Source organism: Lycorma delicatula, chromosome 7 (genome assembly GCF_047948215.1).
Source record: "Lycorma delicatula isolate Av1 chromosome 7, ASM4794821v1, whole genome shotgun sequence".
In the NCBI taxonomy this organism is placed as follows: Eukaryota; Metazoa; Arthropoda; class Insecta; order Hemiptera; family Fulgoridae; genus Lycorma; species Lycorma delicatula.
In genome coordinates, this window is record NC_134461.1 from 69,626,714 (window position 1) to 69,653,691 (window position 26,978).

General features: G+C 25.5%; 1 protein-coding gene across 5 annotated transcripts in view; it reads right to left on the reverse strand.

The window, feature by feature from the left end:
- Cipc (Clock interacting protein circadian) overlaps positions 1 to 26,978 on the reverse strand; it is a 207,368-nt gene that overhangs the window by 44,258 nt on the left and 136,132 nt on the right. For 4 of the 5 annotated variants that reach the window (XM_075370817.1, XM_075370816.1, XM_075370821.1 and 1 more), the window contains 3 exons: positions 8,865 to 8,932; positions 5,486 to 5,654; positions 492 to 670 (listed from right to left, as the gene is read on the reverse strand). In XM_075370817.1, coding sequence (XP_075226932.1) covers positions 492 to 670; positions 5,486 to 5,654; positions 8,865 to 8,932 — 416 coding nt within the window. Of the gene's footprint in view, positions 1 to 491; positions 671 to 5,485; positions 5,655 to 8,864; positions 8,933 to 11,275; positions 11,337 to 26,978 lie in introns of those variants that run through there. The other variant, XM_075370820.1, reaches the window with a different exon arrangement.

Genomic DNA, 26,978 nt, shown 5'->3' on the forward strand with positions numbered 1-26,978 from the left:
TGATTGATACTTAATATAATAACAAAAAAAGAAAACTATTAATAAATTACTGAAACATGCATAAAACTAATAAATATGCTTAATACTAATTAAAAAAAAAATAAATTAATACACATCATACTTAAAGTATTATCAAATAAATGTACAATTATGGTGGTATTTTATTGAAAATTTACCACTACTTCTGTTTCATATACAAATAATATTACCTTGTTTACCATTTCTCATCTTCATTCACAACCTGATTATCATGTTTGATAACAGTGTTACATGAGTTATAACTTTGTAACTTCAAATTGATATGATCATCACAAATCAATAGTGAAATGCGATTTCTTAATCGCTCTTAAATTACATTGATGATAGTAATAACATATAAATATTAATATTTGTTTTTTTGTTTCTTTAAATTAGAAAGCTAAGTTTATAAGGCTTTCTTATTGCATCATATTATTAATATTAAAATCTATGTTATTAAATTAATTATTTACTTCACAGCTTTCATCTTCTTCTTTAGTGTCCATTTTTTTAACTTCCTTTTGGTTTTCTGCATTGTTAAGTACAGATTGTACAAATGCCCTAGTTTCAGCTTGTAAAGCGGATAATCTGACTTGTAATTGTTGATTTCTTCGCAGTAAATCCATTGTACTTTTTGTTATTTTCCATAGAGCTGCAATAAAAGAAAAAAATTATATGAACAAAATTTGCATGGTGTTTCTATATTTTTAAGTTATAAAATTGATTTAATATCCACAATGCAACCATCAGCAGATATAAAAAGCCTAAGCAGCATTATTAAGTGATAGGCATACTTCACAAACAGCTTCATAGGTGGCTATAATAACTTCATAGGAGTTCCATGTAACTAAAAAATGATTGGCTGTTAGTCATTCAGGGCATATCTAGACTGTGGTAAGTCCTGACTGCTATACTATAATCAAAAGAAAATCCAAAGATGTAAGTATTTCCATAAAATTTAACTTTTTATATGTAGGGTCAACCATTAATTAGGGGGCTCACACATTTTTATTGGTATTTCAATATATCTTCATCAATTCTGGTCACCCAATAATTGTCTGTCACACAGCAGAGAGATAAGTTCACCAGTTAGGAAATACCCTAATTTTATAGCTAAGAAATGACTATATTAAACTTATGAATTATGGGAATTTTGGTGAGAAGTTATAGAATATAGCCACCTACATCCTACAGAGTTCTGGGGTAAATATAGAGTTTCTTACTCAGGTTATATGTATTCATAAATTGGCCAATGTATTAGTAAAAACAAAAAAAGCATGCACAGGAAGATTAAGATACCTCAATCATGTACTGGCTACCAACCAGCTGTGACATGAGTTGTGGAATATTGAAAACAATAAATTTTATAGGCTTATGATATAAATGATAAAACAGCTATATATTGAGAAGACCATATGTGTACAGAATTTCTTATGCAATTCATATTTCATACAATGCCATAAATTCATTTTTTTTTTTTTTTTTACTCACATTCTGCTAGAGTTACTTTTACCACAGATGCTGTAATTGGGAATGAGCTTGCAGTAGTTACAAGTAATAAATTAAATAAACGGTCACTATCAGAGGCTAATTATCATTGAACTCAAGGCTACATACTTTTAATTAAGCTAATGTACAATCTTTTTATTGCTAACAAGAAATATGAAAAACTAACTATTAATAGATTGTCTTTTTGAGTGAATTTAAAAAAAAAATATCCATTTCAATTGTTCAATTTATATACTTGTTTATCTATACCTAACCTGGAAACCTTCTTAGTATGGGAGAACCTTCTTAAATGATTCACCATATTATTTAAGTTAGCCATAAAGATAACATAAATAGTTATTTAACACACATTTAAATGCATCACTACAAAGAAGATAATGGTTATTAGTCAATTAATGGATCTTATTATATTATAGTTTATCCATCCAAAGGAAGATGAAAACTAAGATCATATAAGTATTTCAAGTGATCTACAGAAACCTTTTCATTGTGTTCATTATGTTCTTTTATTTTCAAGATTTTACAAAAGGTGTTACAAAAACAGTAGGTTGAAAAGATACAGCTGTCTTAATCAGGATTCTTAATAATTATTATTTAATTTTTATTTTATAAAAAAGTAAATCTTTGTAAACAATAGGTTGCTACAGCACTTTGTGTAGTTGTGCTAAACTAAACAAACTAAACATGATTATACAAACTACTGTTTAATTTATTTTTAATTTAATTAACTAAGTATGTAAGTATGAATTCAATTTAGTTCATATTTAAATCATTTTAGTTCTTTAATTATTATTATTTGTTTTCTGTACTAACAGAGAATTATAACACATCCATTGTTGTTTCAAAGCACATCATTATTTCTAAAAATAGAATAAAATTTTATTTTTTTTAATTTTTATGAGGGATTTCTATAATTCAGTTTTATCCAGGTATTATAAAATTCAAAGAGTTAAAATATATCTATTCTTAGTAATAACCTAAAAAATATGTAAACTGTAAATTAGGTTCCTAAGTCATTTTTTTTTTTAAATTACATTATAATTAACGTTTAACCAAATGTTTCTTCTTTATGAAGAAGGAGAAATAAAGATATTAGAGAATATTAAAAAGTTAGAATATTTTCATTTTCTAAACTGTTCTCATATAGTAAACATTTCTTCTCTACCCCCAATGACAGAACTTCTTTACTGATTTTGATTTTATATTTTTGTGGGTCGCATAGCATATCTGCCACAAAACACTCAATTATTAACAAAATTTAACTTTCTATTTTTCATACTATACATCACAGAAGGTACTTTTTATGATAGCAAAAGAAGGTACTTTTTTGAGATGCTAAATAATTAATAAAAAAATAACAATTGCAAACAAATTGTTGTAGAAGAAAAATTTGAATTAGTTCAGAAATATTTTCATTTCTCATCAAAATACACAGTAAAACATTTGTCAAAAGTGCTATTATGTCTATCTAACTTCTCTATCTATGGCTCTTCAAGGGTAATGTTTTTTTTTTTTTTACAGTATTTATTTAGAAAATTGAGATGATGGGACTTTTTTATTATTATCTTGTTGACAATTACAGCTGCCAATCTTATATAAAATAACAAAAAGTAAACATGTTTTACTATATTCAGAGTTGTGAAGCAGAACTATCTAGTTCTATTAAAATAAATATGTCTGTTTTTTACAAAAATTCAATTTCATTAAATAAAAATTCTTGCAAGAGCAAATAGAAATCCCCAAAAAGATTTCTAAAATAATTTGTATTTAGATTGTAAAAATTTAATGATATATAATACACATAACATTATTATTAACATGACAAAACTAATTAAAACAATATTTCATATTTTTTCCCCTTTTCCAATAATACACAAGACCCAAAAATTAAGATCGTTTTAAAAATTTGTATTATAGTGATATTTTTTTTAGAAACAGACACATTTTTAATGAATTAAGGTTATAATGAAGGGTAGGAATAACGGAACTGTATTATATATATGTAATAAATGCATAATGCATAAATATAAATAATATATATATAATATATTTATAAATTATTTTAGTGAAATAAATCTTTTTAAGATTCGTATATTATTCCACTGTACTATTAATTTACAATTATATTTAAAATTTTATTAATATAAACCATAGTACAAAATATTCAGGTAAGGCATATCTTACCTTAATTTTATCACAACAGTATTTTCGTGGAATTCCATATCTTCAGCTTGAATTCATTTTATTAATTGATTGAATTCATTTTATTAGCTGCACATTAAATAAAGATATTAAAAGTATTAAAAAATTAACAAAATACTATATTACTAAAACAAATCATGCACATGATATAATCATGAAAACTATGTATTAATTTATTATATGAATACTATCTGTTGTTGTTTTTATAAGAATTTCTCCCTCAAATACTGTCAGATGATTTATCAAATGGAAATTCTGTTTGTATTTATATATATAATATTTTTCTAAATTTAATAAATTAATTTATTTTATTTTATTTATGTTTAGTTTAATTTTTTGTTATCTTTATTAATTTTTAATATTTCTAAGCCTATGTCAACATCAGAAATAGAATATTTATTGTTTATTAAATGGTCTGCCATATTAGATAAAACTAATTTATTATTTTTTTAATTTCTATAATGTTCAAAAAATTTAGCTTTAAAAGATCTACTTAATTTTCCTATATAAATTACCAACACAATCATCTCATTTAATTTTATAAATTCCACACAAATTATTTATTTTAATATTACTAATTTTGTTTTTTAAATATTTTATAACCCACTGAGCTGGTCTAGTGATTAACTCATCGTCGCAAATCACATGTTTAGCAGCTGATTTTGAAGTCAAAGGCTCTGAGGATTAAATCCTAGTAAAAGTTAGTTGCTCTTATATGGATCTGAATACTTGACAACAGATCCTGCTATACTTTGGTGGTTGGGGTTCATTAACCACATGTTTCAGGACTGGAGACCTGAGTTTGCACAAGACTTCATGTCATTTACATGCCATACTTATCATCATCTCACTGGACCATGGGGGGTTGCTTATTGTTCACTAGTTGAACAGATTGCAATGTACACATTAGGGAAAAAATGTATTATATACACTTTCTGTATACTGATGTTTCCATTTGGTTATCCTTGTTTATATCAATACTGACATCTAAATAATTTAACATTCTATTATTATCTATTTCAAATGCGAATTTTAAATTTTCATTATAGGAATTTAATTTGTTATATATAATACTGGGTTATATATAATGAAAATATCATTAACATATCGTGTCAACATTATAACTTTATGTGTAAATACACATATACTAATTTACTCTCAAAATCTTATAAATATATTTCTGACATAACTGCATATAGTGGAAATCCCATTGGTAAGTTAATCTTTGGTGTAAAGTATTTGTTATTAAATTCAAAATAGTTTTGTTGATATATAATTCTTATAGTAGTTACGATACCTTTAATAAATTTTTCTTATAAAGAAAGAGAAGATGGAAACATTCTTATAAAAATAGCAACAGATAATAGCACTCATAATAAATTAATAATTTTTTATTATAATATTCAGCTATAACGAACATTAGATCATGATTTATTTTAGTAACATAGTATTTTGTTAATGTTTTAACATTTTTAATATCTTTATTTAATGTGTATTAATAAAATGGATTTAAACATGACTTGAGGTTACAGAATCCTGCAAAAGTATTATCGTGATAAAATTAAGGTAACATTTGTCTTATCTCAATATTCTGTACTAGAAGGTATATAGAAGGTATATATATATATATATATATATATATATATTCATAAGAAATATTCAACATATCTCAAAAATATGTTGAATGTTTGGAGATGAGAACTTAATATTAATAAACTTTGTAAAAAATAATATAAGGAATAATTTGAATAATTACTTTCTCTTCGCCTCAGCATAAGTAACCTTTCTTCAGAACAATTAGATGTCCATGATTTACTACTAGATGTACTGCCACTATCACTACATGGTATTCCAGGTGAATCACCCTCACGTGTGATCATCTGTTGTGATTCATCAAACACAAGACCCATTAGTGGAACTCCTGACTGAAAATATACATAAGTAGATTAAAAATAGTATAGAAATTCTTATACAGGCACAAAATATAAATATCGGCATATCCTTGGACCCTTATATGGTGAATTAATCTTTAATCTTTTAAAACATACAACATTTAAAAAAAATAAGAATATTTTAGGCCAAGTTTCACTAAAAACTAATCTAATGATCAACTTTACTAAACAGTCACTTTACCTAATGGCTACATTTTCTTTTGAATTGATTTTTCCCATTAGATCAGTGTAAAACTGTAATGAATACTAGCAGATTTTGCAGTACTTAAAATAATGACACCTGCTTCTTATCATCAAAAATGTTTTTTAGATGCCTTAGCCTGATTTATTCCAGAAAAATCTGCCTTAAAATTATGTCTTCATTTTCACACTCAATGTATCTAGATTCTAGGGCATGTTCATATATGATGGCACAAGTATGACCAAATGACTATAATATTTGTCAAGTATGATCCCTTAAATGTCATACTTCGAGTTTGAGATGCGGGTATTCAATTGTTTTTTGTAGCGATCAAGCAAAGCAAAGCAAAGCAGTTTTGACATACAAAAATAATTAGATTCCACTTAAAATGACTCTGCTCCTTCATTTTCAATGGTAAAAAAAAAATGGACTGCTGAATTTAAAGGTGGTTGAACATCCATTCAAGATGAATGCTTGGGATGCCAAAAACTTCTACAACCAATAAAATCATCACAAAAATGCACAATGCCTAATTTAAATGATCGCCGACTGAAGGTAAGTGAGCTTACTGATATCACAAACACCTTATTAAAAAAACATTTTACACAATGCTTTGTACATGAAGAAGCTTCTGCTCAATGGGTGCAGCATTTGTTAACAGTCAACCAAAAATGCAATTAACCAAAAAACTTTAAAGTGTTTATTCAAAACACTTTAAAGTGACTTATTCAAAAGTGAGTCCATGAGTTTCTTTGATGCTTTATAATAGCAGATGAAATATGGATTCACCATTACACACAGAAACCAAACAGTGGGTGGGAGGAGATGAAAATGTGTCAAAGAAAGTGAAAATAGCTCTATCAACAAGAAAAGTCATGCTATGGTTTTTTTTTTAATTCTTGTGGTTTGGTGCTCATAGACTACCTGCAAAAGGTAGGACCATCATCAGGGAAATATAACGCCTCACTACTGGGGCGATTAAAGGGTGCTATTCAGGCTAAATGACCACAAGAACCAAAAAAAGTGCTCTTTTATCAAATAATCTGCCTGCACAATTTCTCAGGCTGTTGCTGCAAAACTCCATAAACTGTGCTTTCAAGTGCTTCCACATGGACCTTAATCAGCAGATTTGACTCCCAATGATTTCTTTATTTCCCCAAATGTGAAGAAATGGCTCACTGGACAAAGATTCACTTTAAATGATGAAATCAAGGCCGAGATAATTTTTTATTTTGGAGAGTTAGATAAACCACATTATACTAAGGTTATTAAAAATTTGGAAAGTCATTGGTCTAGATTTATCAAATTCCAAAGTGACAAAAAATAACATTTTTTGAAAATTTTTGAAAATCTTGTTTTCTTTATAAGGTTGAGAACGTTCTGAACAAACCTAATATCTCAAATTATAGAAACAAAATAATATTTAACATTTTTAGATAATCTACTCATATGTATTCCTTTCCTGTAGATTAAAGTATTTCATTCAGTTTAATTAATATCTAAAACTGTACCATCCTCTCAGGCTAAGTTTATCATTTCTAATTTTTAAATAACCGGCACTGTAAAAGGAAATTAATTTAGGTTAATGAATAACCCCTGTATTTTAAATGCAATTTTTTTTTAAATGTTTTTATAAATAGAGAAAGAAATAATGTACATATATAAATATTTTACATTAGTAAATTTTGATAAAAAAGAAATTATCCACTGAAAACAAATGAGTTAATGATGAAATAATTATAAAATTACATGGAGAACAGAAGAGTTCTTCAGAGATTATTATTTAACATCTGGAAAGAGAGATATCCAAACCATTTTCAAAATATACTCGCCTTTTGAGTACACAAAAAAAAAAACCATTAACAAAATTGTACTTTCTTTGTTTCTGTAGCATGTACATAAAGCAATAAATAAAAGAATAATTGGTAAAGTGGTCAGCATGCTGGCTTTCAATTGGCTAACTATTTACTTATTTATCTATTAATAAATTTCTTTATTGTCAATCAAACTCCAAGATAGCCTAGTAGTGCCTCTGCCTTCATCCAAAACGTTTTAAGAATGAATCCTGATTCCAAATTAAAACATTTCTCATTATCAATCAAAAAATGATAGTGATAGCTGAAACTGACCATCTGCCTCTGGTTCTGAAGTAAGAAAATTAAAAATAAATATGTACAAGAGAACAAGGCAACTTTATAAGTGATAGATGATGTCAAGTAACTATTTTAACAAGTTAAAATGCACAGCTAAACAAAAAAAATATATAACTGTAAATAATATAGCTGTACAAATAATATACTGTAAATTATTACATAATCAGACCTTTTATTGTTATGAACACATTATATAAATATAAAGCTTAATGAAAACATAAATTTTTATTTATGTTACATGAATGAAAAAATAAGTATACTGCACATTACAAAAATGAAAGATTATAATGAAAGTAAAATTAATAAATGTAATTACAGTACATCAAAAAAAAGTACAAAATACAGAATAATAGACTGGTGTATATTGTTTACAAATGATTATTTCGTGTAGATTGTGTATTCTAACAAATAATGTAAATTGTTTAACTTATGAATCCATATTCTCAATAACAGAACAGATCAAGATGCTGTCAAGATTAAAAAAATCTTAAAGAAAAACTGATCTTAAAAGAGATTCCTTCATCCTCAAACTTGAGAAAAAACTGAATTAAAGATCAGAGATATCTTGTAGCTTTTATCAGTTTTTTTTAAATGATAAATTTATCAAGCTATCTTTGCTTGAATGTATTGCAGACTACTTATAGTATACAATGAACAATTACCAATAATTATATTTTTAAATTGCAAAACAGTTAGCTATTAGTTGAAAGTTAACATAACAACTTTTTACTATTTATAACTACTGTTTTTGAAAAATAACTGCTTTATGTATTTATAAACAAATTTCTAAAAACAAAGGTGACACTTCCGAAATTAAATGAACTATTTTATCATAAAAACATTACTTACTTTACTGGAACTTAGTTGTAATACTCTGTTCAATCGCCGTCTGTTGTGCAAACTTCTTGAATTATCGCCTAAAATAAAAAAAAACCTAATGTTAACTCTAAATACTACAGAATGATTTAAAAGCTAAAAGAATATAAATATACCAACAAATTACTTTTTTTCATTACAAGAAATATTAATTTTTATAAATTGAAATTAACATCAAATTAAAAACAACCAACAACTTTCAAACCCTTAATTTGGTGTCAACTTCAAAAAATGAAAATTTAAAGAAACTTTTACTCAATCAATTAATTATAACACATTAAAAAAAAAAACAAAAAAAAAACATAAAATACTGAAACTATTAATAAATATGTGTCAGTAGTTATCATGTATTAATTACCACAGACTATGCAGTGAATCTATATCTTAATAGATTAACTGGAATTAAATATATATGAATACCTACATATTTAAATAGGATAAAATTATCATCTGTGAAACTTATAAAAAAAGGATTATTCAGCCTTGCAATAGCATTTTCATTATGTTCACCACAAAGACCAACTGAACAATGAACATAATTACTCTAAGAAAAAACTAATTCTGACTAGTACCATGTATATCTGACTTATGCAGGAAGATTAGAGTTAAAAAAAAAAAAGTTAATAGGCAAATTCCTTGTTAGTAAAACCATTTTTTGAAACAAATCTAATTCTTTTAAGCCAAATAAAATAATGTACCTAGTAATATTTTTAATGTTACTAAAACTGGAAAAAAATCAGTTACTAAATTGAAAATAGATCTGATTTAAATTATAGTGTATAAAATGTATCATATATATATATATATATATATATATATAATATATATAATACATTTTTATATATTACATAAACCAAGAAATCTACATACACCAATTTACAAAGTCTTATTATCCCTCATGGAGTCAATTTTGCAACTCATTTGAAGTAAAATGTTCTAATAAACATGGGTCAAAACTTTTTTTGGACATAAAAATGATTGCCCTAATAACTGTTGAAAATGTAAAATAATTCTACATTAAAATTCTTTGGATACAAATGATGGGACCAAATTAAAAGTTTTATATGATACTTAACCTAAAATTAAGCAAAATATGGTTCACACAACTATATCTTCTGTTCCCTAAAAAATTGTTGTAACCTGAAAAAATAAACACTATTTTCTAAATTTAATATAAATGAACTTGGTTAATTTTCTAATAAATAAACATAACTTTGCAAAAAGATTGTAGAGAGTTTAATCCAGAGAAAACAGGTGTAAATAAAGTTGATCAATTACAAGTTTGGTTTGAAATATTCTTTATTTTTCTTCCCCTTTTGCCTTTAAGTGTCGAGAGTTTAAAATATAATACACCAAAACATGTCAAAGAATATGAATCTCTAGACCAAATTAAAATTAATAATGCTGATAATTAACCAACCAAAGTTATTTAAAATAACATTAAAAATGATTTCCTTGCTTGTTTATACAAAGTTTAGTGTTATATAACACAATACATAGAAATTTATACACAAATATTTTTTTTATTATTAAAAAATAATTTAATACATTTAATGTCATTTTTTTTCTTTAAAATCTTTCCATGGAAGTATATAATCTTACCTATTCCAACTGTATATAATAAAGCTAACTACTCAATTTACCTACCCATACATACCCTTTGCAGGAATAAAGTAAAAACTAAGATTTTTTCAAACAGAAGACTTAAATATGAAGTTTTCTAAATTCAAGATTTCTTTAAAAAAAAAATCAGATTTATTTCAATTCAGGAATATTTTCTTTTATATTTAAAAAAATGGAACCTGAAAAATTTAATTAATTCTTCTCCTTTAAAACTTTCACTCTGTTTTTAATTAATTTCTTTATAATTTATATCATATTACATTCTAAAATATTTAAGTATTGAATTTTAGTAATTTTATTTTAAAGTTAATAGAACAAACAAAATATATAAAAATATGTAAAATAGTAAAGGTTGTGGAAATATTAGAATAATACCATTTATATTTAAGTTCATACAATATTGATGTTCATACTGAAACAAGATAAACGATATTGATGAAAAATATCATAGTTATATTTCCATCTCTTGTCCAAATATAAAATCACTTTTAAAACAATTGTACCTGTATGGAAGATAAGGATTTTTAAACCCCTATAAATGCTGTTGAATTGTCAACCATACCTACCCAAGAAATGATCAAGTGACTGTTTTCTCCCTTAGATTTAAGAAATTAAATTAATAAAGATAAAACAGGGAATTAATTACTATAAAAAAATAAACTGTAAAATTTCATTAATATATATATAATAGCAGATCATAAAATATTATGATTGTAATAAATTATATTACTGATGACCAATTTCAACACAGATAAACTCACCATACTTCACTTTTGAGCGCTCAACTTTTCTCCTTTCTGATTGCATTTTCAGAAATAAATAAATGTAAGTGCAAGTTTATAATACTGATTGATATATTAGATGCATACTAAATTGTTTTTGAATTACAATGTTGCCATATCCGTTGTTTAATAATCAGTTCAATTAATGCAAAATTTAAAGAGGTAAAAATAAAATAAGAAATTAAAAATGAGACACGTGGCAAGTGATTTACATGTAGAAATTCATAATAACTAATGACACAAAAATACAAAGCATTAATAAAGATGAGTGGAATTAATATGTCACATTATATGAAAAAAGTAGAATAAAGAAAAAAATGTCAATAATTTTTAAATACTTTAAAATTAATTTTATAACCGCAGCAGATGTGTGAAATTAAATTATGCGTTATTTAATTTAAATTATTTTGATAATATTTACATTGGCATGCACGTGTAGTTTCATTCACAAGGCCACAGATGCTATTTATTTGAAAGCCATAATCAATGTCATGCCTTGTAAAAACATAAAAAAGAAAAATTGAACAACCTTGAAATTTAATAACTTTAAACATCAAAACCAGAATTAAAAGTAAAACATGATGCATATTCTCCTATAAATACTTAGAATGAAAGATAAGAATACATCCAGGTGTAATTTGTTTACCAATTCTACAATTGATGTTAATGAAAGTGAGGAATGGTTTTTTGGTGGTTTTTTTAATGATGAACCACTTGCCTTGAGTTCCTTCTAAAAAGCTTTTTTCATAATGATAGCATTTGTTGTTTATAGGCTTAGCTGTAGTTTAAATTAAAATAAAAGTAAAAAGCACACAAGTTTAAAAAAAAAAAAGATAGAACCAACATCAAAAACAACCATAACAGTTTTAAATATATAAATTTTTCAATTCTTTAAATTTTGAAGTTGGTGCTAAATTAAAGGTTAATAAATTTTTTATAAATATTTTAAATTTTACTTCGATTTCTCAAAGATAAAATTTTTTTGTTTTTACTTTTTGATCAGTTTTTCAAAAATTGATTTCATATTTTTTTTTAAAGTTTATTATATTAGACTTAGAGTTACTGATAATGATATAAAAGCACCCTTTTACTAATCTATCCTTGCTTATCAGTATCTTAATTGCTTAGATGCACTTTTCCAATTCTATATTGCATGAATTTTTTAATTTCAACTTTAAATATCTTAACATTTAGTTTTAGCTTCAATATTTATCTTCTACACTTCCTACCATTACTAAATTTAAATAACTTTGCATGTATTTATACCTAACCAAAGTATTAGGCATAATACAACCAAGTATTTCATTGAAAAAATTATTCAACAACAAAAATGAAAGAATTAAAGAAAAATATTATTTTAGAATGTAATTCAAATTTTCACTTGAGGGAAACAGGCATAAAAATTTCCCTCATTAACTGCTAGTTAATCTTTCTTTTGTTTTTGTCAAATTTGGTCATTTTTTTACAGACAGCATTACAATTAATTATAAGTTTTTTTCAAATAGAAGTTATTTCAGGCAAGAATGGTTATTTTAAAATAAAATTTAATCAGATATATTCATTTTACCAAGCTAAATAAAATGGATATAAAATGAAAAATAACCATAACTAAAAATTGTTATAATGTTAAAAAAAACGCAACCTTTACAGAACAATGAAAAAATAATAAGTTATTAAGTAGTTCATAGACATATTCTTATATATGCCAATCTCTGAGACAATGTTGTAGCATTTTTGTCTTTTAACCAATGGATCCTGCTTTTGAGTCTCAGTCAAGTTGTTATTTTTATAAAAGATAAAAGTTCATCTCTTATTAGAAGCTATAATTGAATGGTTTGCCTACAGTTGTTTAAAAAGGAAATATATTTTTTGGGACATTTCACATGGACATAATATTACATTAAATTAAAAAGTAGTCAAAAGAGTGTACTTTTCTTTATTTTTATTTCATTTTTTTTTAAACTGCTGTAGTTAAATCTAATAGTAGAGATAATACAATCTAGATTTTTTTGTTATGAAGTGAATTATTAAGGATCAAATTAATAGATATAATGTGACTGCTAGTGCAATATATTTGGTACTGAAAGTTAGGTTCAAAACTAGTGTTCAATAAATGACCTAGGCGATTATTGAGGTCCACATAAAGAATGATTAATTTATGTTTAGTAATCCCAACAATTTTTCCAATAAATGCAAATTACCAAATTATGGAAGGAGGAATGTAATATAAATAAATAACAAACTACACAAATTAAAATAATTTAAATCATTTTTTAAATAAATTTCTTTTTCATTTTTTAAAATTAAATAAATATTTTATTAGGATCTATATTACAAAATAATTCATTACATAGATCATGTTAGGAATTTGTATATGTACTATTCAATAAAAAAGAGAGATTGCCAACAAAGACAAAATCCAGCTGAATGACAGTAAAGCCATGACGAAATCAGCATTACAAAATATGTGTGTGTGCGCGAGCTTGCGCGCGCGCGCGTTTAAAGTCCATTATTATTGCTTAAAAGTGATAAATATATAAAATAGTAATTAGCCTAAAGCAAATATCTACATGAAAAAAGAAAACACTAAGGAAATTATTTTAGCAAATATTTGAAAAAATTCAAGGTATTTTTTTAAGCAATATTATTTAAATATTCATCCATAGAGTAACATTAGTTCTGAAAAATATTTCTTCACTTTATTTTAAATAGATTAATGGGAAATGATAGTTTATTTAAAAAAAAAAAACCGTTAATATAACCTTAATAGAAGGCCCGGTATCTTAAGCGCGAATTATTATGCTGATTTACACAAAAATAATTTTCTTGTTTTTTTTAAATGATGAATATTTTTTCTAATAATGGAGGTAGCTGAGTTCTAAACATAAACTCATAAATAAGTTAAGTTTTTTAAATCGCATCAAAAAAAATTTGTTTGTGTATCTGAAATCGTATATGGTAATTATAACTAATTTTGGGGTGCTGAATTCAAAAGTGTTATCAGAATTTGTGTAATATGTCACGTTTTTTAGACACAAGCTATTTATTTACCAATAAATGCATAATCACTGTGAAATCTTATATATATATATATAATAATTTAAAAAAATATTGATTTCATATTTTTTTAAATTATTATATTTAAAAAAATATAATTATATTTAAAAAAATATTATCTTATATATATATATATATATATATCATGTAAAATTTGTTTAAATCAACTAAATTTCTATTTATTCAAACACAGATAAACTGAAATACATTAATACAATTTTAAAATAACAGTATCTAAAGTCTAAATCATTGGAATTGTTAACTTAATTTTTTAAATATGTTGACAAACGTTTTCGCTTGTACGATGTTTGATCAGTTTCTCTAAACAAAAATCAACACCCAGGATCTCATCTTCCTTGATACCGATGCTCCATGGTCAGAATGAAAACGATTTCCTTGTTCATCGCTGATAGAGCCCAAATTTTCGGGGAAAAAGTCTAGGTGGGAGTGTAGGATATTAATTTTTAATGACACCCTACATCCTAAAAGTTTGTAGTTTTTTAACAGCTTATTAACCAAAAAACGTAGATTTTATCCTTTCTGTTGCGTAAAAATACCATCAACGTCTTTGAAGAACTTCCATGCAGCTAGTTCCCATTCGCTAAGTTTATCGTCAAAAGTTGGGTCGTTAAGCGGTTTCTTGTTTTCCGATAAATATACCCTCCTTGAGCTTACCAATTACTCAATTATAAAACTTATTTTTAAATGACTAAATCCTGGTCATCTTTGTCTAGTGCTTTTACAAAAATTTTCATGAATCCGAAGTTTATGTGAAGTGGCAGCAATATGATTTTACCGCTCTCAATTAATGATAAATGCTTTACACCACCCACAAAGTTCTGCCGCAATGGCCAGTACTTTACTTGGTAATGACGTTTTGTACCAACACTATTCCATAGATAAAAAAACAATATTTCGTAAACCCATCTTGTAAACCAAGAAGTAACGCAACAACTTTCATATTACTGCAAATTTTCCACATATGATCTTTGTATTTTATTGCTTTAATATCGATGCCACAGTTTCATACGTTTCTTTCATGTCGACTGCATGACCTAATGGAATGGATGGCTAAATCATTAAGCTCATTTTGTTGAATTAAATGAAGAGATTTGTCATCAGATACAGAAAGAAATTCTTCAACATCATCTGCTTCATTTTCAGATTGCTGTTCTAGTAATGTCGGATTAGATGGTGGTACAGGTACAGGTAATTCCTCTTCTTGTGGTACCGGCTTTAGAGCTGAAAATACCTATGCATATTTTATAAACATTCTACTTTTGAATGAAAATTCAAATATATTTGTCATACAAAAGTAGCAGTCGGTGAAGTGGTCCTTAGGTTTACGCCAAACCATCGGTACGGTAAATGATATGGCTCGTCGTTTCCCCTTCGACCATTCAGTTAGAATAACTGAGCGCGATATGCAAAAGTCGCCAAGATTTTATCTTGATCCCCGAGTGCACAATCAAAATAAAATTTATAAGTTTTTCTTTTTCAATTCAATTTTCAATTTTTTTCTTTTTCAATTCAATTCAATTTTCAATTTTTTTCTTTTTCAATTCAATTTCTTTGAGATTTAGGTGTAAATTTACCACAGACATAACAAAAATTGTCTGGATGATTTGAACATCCACGAACTTTTGCAGAAGCCATATTATAACAAATAAAAACGAGAAAAATTACTTTTGTATTATTTTTTTTTCTTTTGTATTTATTTAGGGATTGATGAAAATATAGAAAAACACTAATAACTCTGTGAAACACAACAAACAGTATAGACTAGTCAAGCTAGACTGAATAAGATTTTAAGTTCTGTAGTAGGCAACAACAAAAGTCTGTATATAGACATCTGTGTGTGTATGATGTCATCATATAGACATGTTTATACGTGTCTACTTCTCATGATACAATGAGATATGTACATATTTTTTCTTTATTACGCGTTTACGCGAATTGTTTAAAATTAAAAATACAAAACTATTCTTAATTGTAACCAGTAGTTGATCAAAATGAGTTTATTATAAATTTTTTTACAGATTTACGATTTACGTAAAATCTTTACGCGGTAACACAGTTTCAATAGCATATTTGAAATCAGCACCCAAATTACAATGAGAAAAGTTGTGTAACATGTTAGATACAAATTTTGTGTTCACTTGTGTAATCAGTCTATTTGATTAACACATTTGTGGATACTGGTCAACATCCTTATACAGCCCACATTTTGTATTTTTGAAAGCGCTACAGATGATATAATTCAAACGAGAAGCATTCTTGTAGGTGCGAGTACAATAATTTTTTCAATAATGATGACAAGCTTAACATTTTATTAAGATGCTTCAAAACCAAAATAGTACAAATTGATTCTGTTACAGACAGAATCATCTAGAAATTTGATTTATCATCTAGAAATTTCACACTAGAAAGCCTTTATTTTTAAATGTAGCTCGTTTTAAATATGATTTATCAAAATTACAACTTAAAACCGTTTTACAACAAATTAAGTTGTTCAAAATATTTTTTTTTTTTTGTTTTTAAGTTAGTGGAAAAATACTTTAAAATGATGAATAATTTTTCCATTTTTTCTAAACATAATTTTGCTGCTATTAATTATCTTTAAAAAAAAACCTTGACTTATTTACGATATGGAACATTTTTAACCAAAATTACAATTAGTATAATTATAAATAGCGTTAGTTTTTACATTTATAATTGAAAAAAATACACAAAATAATAGTAAAAATGTGTAAGAGGTAAAAATCCTAATTGCTAGAAAACTTGGTAACTATACTCTTTCTGTGCTACAGCTAATAAAACCACTACACAGGTTCTCCCCAACTGTCACTCGTTTTTTTATCTAACTAATTATTATAATTGTTATGTTTCTATGGTGATAGCACGAAATTACGTGACAAGATTCTAGATTTATACTCAGTTTTTATTTGAAAATAGTCTTATTTGTACAGTTCTACGTCACGATCAACCTAACGTAACGAAACACTATTAGTGGTAACATTAAATCTATAATGTGAACATCAGCGCGAATAGTAGAGATAAGACATTTTTCCTCTTTCGATTAAAACATGTTAGATCAAGCCATAAAAAAAAATTCTTAAAGTTTATCCAATTTATAAATAAAAGAACTTAACCAGACTTCTATAAATGTGAAAAAATTACATAAAAATATCTCATTTTTAAAATTTTGTATTTTGTAAGCCGAGAAAATAAAATTATATATTACGGATTAAACTGCTGAATAGTTTTTTTTTTAATATAGGTTACTGTTTTAATTTATTTAAATATTCCTTCGATCAAACGAAAAATATAAAAAAGTTTTTATTAATTATTATTAGCAAATATTTACAAACTGATGGCAAACCCAATTTAGCTTTAACATACTAATCAGAAGTTTGGTATTACATTAAAATTAAGATACAATGAGTATAAAGAAGTACAAAGCATGATTAGGAGCCTGCATACCGAGTCAGAAGTGGAAATATAAAGGCTGCTAGAAAAAGAGGTTTCAGGTGTTCTGTGAAGCATTCGAAAGAACACCTTTATTTTGTGTTAATATCTATTTTGAAGTCAGAATAATCCACATTGCCTTAACTGAGTTGCATACAATGATCTACGTAAATTTTTTTATTCACATTATGAAAAAAATTATGTTAAAATTAATTAGTAAAATATAAAAAAAAAAACTTCAAATTTGTATAAAATACCCATTTACCCTATAAGAGACTGCTTCTTTGTATTCTATTTCTTATTTTTATGAAATGCAGTTTTTTCTTTGTATTTCTTGAGAACGGCTTTTTTTCATACGTGTCCGTTTTTTTTCTCTAATTCTTATCCACACTTTAATTAAACAAAAGTTAAAAAATTTAAAATAAATTTCACAAAATATTAAATCGACTTCTAAAAAAAAAAAACGCTATAAAAATGCTAAAAATAAGTTTTTTCCTATTTTTTAAATTGCAAATTTTTAAATCGAATTATTAATTTAATATTAATAATAATAATAATTTCTTTATATAATTAATCTTTTAAAATTGACAAAAATTGTATTTTAAAAGTAGTTAGCACAACACGGAAATAAATGTTAAAACAAAAAATATCAAGTGACAGAAAAACTATGCCTGGCCGAGTACAACCGTAAGGTTATGACATCTAACAAAGAAAATAAAACAAAATCAATTCAATTAAAATAAAAATCTTGTTTTACAAATAAGGCAATTTTCTTTTTTTAGAACTTTAAATCGTATGTCAGTTTTCAATATCCTTTTTTTCGATTCAAAAATAATTCGATTCCTTCGCAAACGGTGGTCTTCGTTTTAAGTTTTTCTCACATAACTAAAATGTTTTATTTTTAAAACGAAAAATTAAATTATTTACAAAAATAATAAGAAATTATTTTACGGTCATTATTTTTTAAGTATTGGACTTATAGTCTGATGTGATTACAACATTCAGGATATTATCGCCCAAAAATTTAATAAAATTAAGATTAATTGAATTAAATTTAATTTCAAGGGACTTAATTTAAAGACATGGAGCGGCCTCCGTGGCGCGAGGTGTAGCGTCTCGGCCTTTCATCCGGAGGTCCCGGGTTCGAATCCCGGTCAGGCATGGCATTTTTACACACGCTACAAATCATTCATCTCATCCTCTGAAGCATGCCTAACGGTGGACCCGAAGGTTAAAAAAAAAAAAATTTAATTAAAAAAAAGTTTTTTTCTATTTTTCAAATTGTAAATTTTGAAATCGATACCAAATTTAAGTGTTAGTAAATTATGTTTATTTTTAATTTGGTTCCAACTTCTAAAAAGTTGACATTTAAAGAATTGAAAAAGTATTATCTTTCAGTGTGGTTTTTACTTTCCCGTCTAGCGCTATAACAAAGCTATAGTTGTAGAAGGGAAAGCATTGTAATCGTTCCAATTTGAACACATGCAGTGTTCACCAGATCTTGACGTTTTGACACCTAAGGATCTCAAAAAACCAGACGGAAACTTTCCGGATGTACGTGTAAGTGTGTTCGGTGTCTTATACCTTACATCTGCAAAACTACTGGACCGATTTTGACCGAACTTGGTCAGATTACTTCTTTCGGCGTTCTTTTTCATATTTAGCCTCCGGTAATTACCTTTTAAATAATACTTCAGAGGATATGTAGGAGTGTAAATGAAGTGTAGCCTTGTACAGTCTCAGTTCGACCATTCCTGAGATGTGTAGTTAATTGAAACCCAACCACCAAAGAACACCGGTATCCGCGATCTAGTATTCAAATCCGTGTAAAAATAACTGACTTTACTAGGACTTGAACGCTGGAATTCTCGACTTCCAAATCAGCTAATTTGGGAAGACGCGTTCACCACTAGACCAACCCGGTGGGGTGGTCAGATTACTTCTATATATGAGGCATTGATTCCATTAAATTTTCACCTTAAAAGATCAAGGGAGTGAGGCTGTAGAGTAAGGTTACCCTCAGTATTTCGAGATGTTACCTAATTAAGATTTTACTCGTATTTTTCGTAGGTACATTTGTTAACAATTAAAAAATTATACTTGCATACTTTTTTTTTCAAAATCACCCCCCCCCCCAAAAAAAATGTTCTAAACTAGTGGCTAAGTGGGTCTGCGTCAATAGTACTCTCTGTCACCACAAGAAGCGCTAGTGTAGCACGATGTACGGTTGTAAAAACAAATATTATATTTAAATAAATTATAAATGAAGTTTTGTGTGTTTGTGTGTGTGTGTATGTGTGTGTGTGTGTATGTATGTATATATATATATATGTGTGTGTGTTTGTGTGTAAGCCGTGCATCAGAAAAAGCCGCGCAGGAAAGTCCTTCAGCTGTGGTGTAAGGTTTTTTGAAGTAGTTCTAATTATTTTATTGTAAAATCAGTTGTTAAAAATCGGAATCAAATTTTAAACAATTTATCTAGTTATACAGGTCAAATAGCAGTTGTTATGAGTCACATGAACATAGTGTAATTAATTATTCATTTTTTAACCAACTTCAAAACAAAATGAGTTTCAGGTGTATTTTATGTATATACACATACATTCAATAGATTCTTCTCTGTTTTCTGAAATTGTTTAAAAATGAAGTAATTTTTTAAATGTTACTAATCATTTCCGTCAGAAAGCTGATATTCTAGAAGTTGAAAAAAAACTTTTAACGGTTACTTGATGTAATAATTTACAGTTTTTATGATACTAAAACCAATTAGTGAAAAAAATTAATTATACTAATTTTTAAAATTAATGTTTTAGTAAATTAGTAAAAGTGTCACGCAGTTATTCAATGTCTAAATAGATAAAATACTAACTGATGAAAATTTTTTTTTTCTTTTTTTATTGTAATTTGATTTTTAATTAATTAATAAAACCGGTACACTAGTTTTCAAATAATGAACAAAATTATTTTAACTTGTAATAGTTTGTTATTTCATTATCAACTCTGCCTTACTTGAATAGACTTATTCGAAAAAAATAACTTGTATATTACTTATTAATAAAGGTGGAAGACGCACATTATGCAAAAATCAAATCAACATATTTAAGTGAAATAACTGATTACAATAATAGCAATAAAAAGTCAACCTTGGAAAAAATGAAGGTAAGTCCAAAATCTACCTAAAAATTCAAAGTTAAAGGAAAACAATATGGTAATTTTACCTGAACGTTTGTATATATTAGAGAGTCTAACTTTCATAAAAAAAATACTGAAACTAAAAGTTTGTAAATAAGAGAGTGAAGAATTCTCCGAGAAATTTTTAGAGCTAAAAATGATATGTAGAGAATATAAAATAATATCCCAGGAAAGCATTCATCAAAGTTTCTCAAAATGTTCAAACTTAAAAAGACAATCATCATGCTTAATAGATGTCTAAGTAACTAAGTAGAAGAAATGCGGAAAGATTAGCCAAAAGGATATTTGAAAGACGACTAAACACAACAAAAATCGGAAAACAGCGGACATAGAAGCTCAAACCGATATTAATTAAATTTATATAGAAAACTTAGAAAATAGAAACCAAGTAAGAAAATTATGAACTAGTTTCAAGGGATTCTAAGAGGAAATAAAAGAACAACGATGAACAGAAGAACGAAGACAGAAAATTAGTCAAATATTAAAAGAATACTGGGTAAGCATAAACCGAAAAATCTGTAAAATAGTGTAAATAATAATCCTTGAATGGGCATAGCGTGCAAAATATATATACAGATATATAAACTGAAAAATATTTTTAAAATATACATTTTATTTCTATTAACAGTTAAGCTTTTTTATTTATTTATTTTAACATTAGCAATATTATCTTTCACAACAGAACAATTCGAGTTAGAAAAGTGATTTTTTATGGTCTTAGGTAAACCATTTCTAAGGTAATATTGTTAGTTCAGCTCCCTCAACTACAATAGTATACCGGTAACAGAAATAAAAAAATACAATTGAAATTAACCGGTTTTAATTATTTAAAGTGGAATTGAATCAGGATCTTTAAAGACAACTGGAAAGTTAATTGATGATAATTTAAATGTTTTCCACTTAAATGCTTAGGATCTTCATATATAAATAATTAAAATTATATTGATTAAAATAAAAAAATATTTGACTTTAATTCAAATAATAATTCCTGAAGAAGCTACACGTACAAATTTTCTAAAATTAAAAATAATGTCGAAAAATGACTAATGTTTTTTTTGTTTTTGGAAGTAAGAACATTTTCCAAAAAAAAACCATAACTTTGAAAATCCAATGGGTCTTTGGTTTTATTTATGTATTCTTTAATAAGTAGACCTATTTCTTTCAAAGTTTTATTAAATAATAACATTTTTTAACCAAGTTTTTTTTTTAATTTTAAAATATTAGTGTGGTAAACTTTCAAGCAGTTCCAGTAAATTTTTAAGATAAGAAAATACTACTACAACGAATCAAAATTAAGAATTTCAGCAAGAGTAGTAAAGCTTTGTTAAAAACCAATCTCAAAAATACATATTTTTTAAATTCATATTTAATCGGAAAGTAATGATTCAAACATCAAAAAAGCATAATATATAAATAAACATGTAAAAAACGTTTTAATTAAATCGTTTGTAATATTAATAAATTACTTTTTTATTACATATTTCTTTATAATAAATGTTGACACTAAAATATCTTTATATTGACTTTAGTAGAACAAATATTAAAATAACAATTAATTTATTAACTTATAAAAATTTTTAAATGTTACTTTTAATTACATATTAATTTAAAAGAAAAAAAAAACATTTATAAACATCATATGTTTTAATTTTTAAATAAAATTCAATTTTTACTTACTTATCAACAGCGTGTTCTGTAATAACTGATTTGATTAAAAGATTAATTATTGCTAAATAATTTATTCACCAAAAAAAAAAACACATTTTATTAAATATTTTTAAGATTTATTTTTATATAGCTGCTATTTACAAATTTTATTTTAGTAATGGAGTTTTATTAGGCCAAATAAATTTTATAAAATTTAATAATGATAAAATTTTAGTTAAAAATAATTTATTTTATTTATCATAACCATTAAGTGTTAGTTTATAACATAAAAAATAACCGATTGTATCTTTTCGCCCACTTTCCCTAATTTTTTCTGGGCTTAGGCCGGGGAAATTAACAACTTAACATAGATTTTTGTATGTATTTTATATTATGTAAAACAACTTTCCAACAAATGTTTAATTATAATTAAGCAAAGAAAAAAATAATAATGCAGCCATGATCAAAATTTTAATCGTTCCCTTTTTATAAATTTAAAAGAAACATTTAAAAAACGATTTTAATTTATTTAATACAACTAAATATTTGCGGTACTTTTAAAATTGTAAAAAATACATACACCATTTATATTTAAGCAAAAATAAATTACTAAAACGTTATTAGTTCAAGTCTTTTCGTTTAGCGATGAAATTTTGTTAGTTACAAGATTAAACAAATCGAATAAGGTTCCATATTCAATAATCGGCACGAATGAATTTTGCAAATCATCAAAACAATATAAACTAATATAATAAAACAGAACGTGAAACCAGAACCTATTAAATCATTATAATTACCTTTTTTTTATAAAACTATACTTAAAGATAAATATTAAATATATAATGTATAATAAAATAAAATAAATTCAAGGCTGAACTAACCTAAAAATTGCAAAGTCGCGAAGCCGAGGTCTGCAACGGCCCTGCCTAGGTCAACGACTCAACAACTGCGATGTTGCCGTATTTAACCCTTCTAAAGTCCCAATCTTTGACGTCATATTTTTTTTACCGCCGCTACTTATATAAGTTTTAGAGAGGGGAGTGGTTGGTCAAACCAAAATTTAATTCAGATTATTGTTAATAAAATATAATGAAAAATAATTTTTCTTGAAAAAAGTTTTTAGTTAAAAAAGTTATGGCAAACAAGAAAAAAATATTACACTTTATTAGAATCGAAATTAAAATTTATTCTACTTTACATGAATTAAATGATGAATCTATAATGTACAATCGTTTAAATTACAGCAAATGCAAAATAAGGTCTATGAACCTTATTTTATATACCTTTATATATTTTTTTTTTATTTACTATTACAGAATTTTATTTTTAAATACTTTGTATGACACTATAACCGCTCTTCTGTAATTTTTTACAAAATTAAAGAGGAAAATATATAAATTTATTCGAAAATTCGTGTTTGTATATGTTATCGAAAAATAACATTTAAATTTGTAAAATTAATTTAATTAAAACCTACATCAAGTTTTCTTAATTTTTTTATAATAAGAAGTCTATTGTGATGAAATACTGATTTTCTGTTTTAATCTGATGGTCTATTAGAAAAAACTGTCTAAATATATTTTTTTATAAAACGGAAGATTTCAAAGTAAAAATAAACTATTCTAAGAATGTAATTCATAAATTATAGTTTATTTATTAATTTAAAATTATATTTAAAATATCATTTCTATAACCAGGTGTGTTAATTACAGAACTAAATTTTCTAGTATATTTTTATTCATTAGAAAAATATATTTATAAATACATCTAAGAATCTTGAAAATCAAAAAAATCGTATTTGATTTTTTTGATTAAAACTATCAAAAAAATTGTAAAAAATAATATTAAGAAATGTTAATACATTTTTCCCTTTTATGTTCAGTTTATTTATTCGTGTTTTAAAATATATAAATACAAAAGTATTTTTTGAAATAAAATCGTAAATTTAAAAATAAACTTAAATATTTAAAAATGACCTTTACTAAAAAAAAATAAAGAACAACAGCGAAATAAAACTAACAGCGGATTTCTTTAGAACTACTTGATCATTTTCTCCATACTAATATGGAAGTACAAATACTACATAACTCATTTAAAAGTAATTAAAGCAGCAAGTAAGATACTTCTTAAACATACATATTTAAATAACAAGGCAAAAAAAATTATATTATTATTTATTTTAATAAAATTATGTTTGAATTGTTACCTAGGCGACATTGAAATTTGACTGCAACATCCCTGACCAGGGTTTCTTATTGATCTGAAGGGAGGAATTGCGCCACCTACCACAACACGAAACTTTATAACCCAGCGTTGCCACCATTCAATCTCTAAACCTTACAATTTTATTAATATTTCTTTCAATTTTAATAGATATATTTCTTTAGTATATAAAGCAAATAAAACCAATTTTTATATAATGATAATAATTTTTAATACATTAATATAGTATTTAAGAAAAATTAAAAAAAAAAAAAATGTAGTATAAAAAACATTAATATATATATAAACATATTAAATTAATACGATAGAATTAACAAAAAACAATACAAGTAAATAATAAAACAAGCAAAAATACGTTACAGCATACATCATGGAAAAAATCTTCACTAAATGTAATAATCATAAAATTAAAAAAAAAAAATTGAAAATTACAATCGATCTTCAGATAAATAATACCAAATCTAGAAAAAGAGTAATTTTTTTTTCATTTTGAAAAAAGTAAAAGAAAACAACAGATGATATCTGATGATATCATTTCAAGTTTTAAAACAGTTTAAAAGCTTAAAAAATGTTTAATTATAGTTTTTAAATTTAATTACTTAGTAGTATAAAATTAGTATAACAATATTAGGATACAACCGACGAATTTAATACCTTATTCATGAAAATTAAAAACTTTTTAAATAACAAATATCAAACCACAAAGAAAATCTTATCTATAACATTTTTTCTTAGTAACATTTATAATAAAAACTCTAGAATTTCCAGTCATTCAATTTATTCATAAGATCTTACACAGTCGTAGAAAATTCAATATATAGATAAATATATAATAATTTGTTTGTCATCTATCAATGTGTTTTTTTCTTATTTTTATTAATTCCTGGGAAAAAATACATATTCTCACATTCTAAAGAGAAAATAAAAAACACCAAAAAACAAAGAGCAAAATACAAACTGAAAAAATTGATTTTTAAATCTATAAATAATTAGGCGGGGGACATCAGCAACTTAACGTAGATTTTAGTCAGTTTTTTTAAAAAAACTGTTACTGACCGTGTTGCTCACGCTACGTTGCTGCTGTGTTTAATTTTTCTTATTTCAAATAAAACACAAGTTTTTCTAGGCTTCCTCGTGAGTGAATTTTCTTCATATGAGCACCGTTTTTTGTAAGCTTAATCAAATTAAAAAAAAGTAAAACTCTAAAATATAAAATAGAATAAAAATTTATTTAAATAACATGAATTAAAAAATTTACAAAAATAAGAATAAATTCTTTGTCATTTCGGCTCTTTGAAGTTGGGGCCACATTAAGAGTAATTAGTTATTTGTTTTTAATCAATTACCGACTTAGATAAATCGAAATTGAAAAAGTATTATTTCTAAGTGTTAAGCACATTTTTAACAATGGTTTAATCCTCTTTTTTTTAAATAAAGATTACTTTTGAATTTCTCTTTTAAGAACTTTAATTTCATACTTCACTTGATGATTTTCAAACAACTTTTAGTTCTCGGATTGGAAAAAATAGCGTCTATACATAAAATGGTTGGCCATTTCATTTTTATTTTATAGTCATGTCGCTTGTGATCGGGCTAATATGAACTATTAGAATTAACAATATGAATTAACAATATAGTAAAGGAATAAGAGTATGCTTTTTTATAGATACAAAAAGCATTTGAATGTTTAAATGGGATAAACTAACGAAAATACTTAAAAGCCAAATAGTAGAATGGAGATATAAAAGCGTGATTAAACAGGTATATCGGAATCAGAAAATAGTCATCAAAATAGCGAATGCACAAACTAACTAATTTGACCTGTGAAGAGAAGTAAGTCAAGATTGTTGCTTATCTCCAATCTTGTTTAATATGCATGTGGAATATATGACTGAAAAAATGCTTTAAAAGAAGATGGAGGAATTAATGGGAGAGGAAGGAGAATAAATTGATTAAGGTTTTAAGATTCACATATAAAATGGTATACTTAGATGAAGAAAAAAATATTCAACAGATGAATTAGAAGACATTATAACTGAACGTGGAATGAAAATGACTGTCATAAAAGCAAAGTAATAAGGATAGCAAACATTAA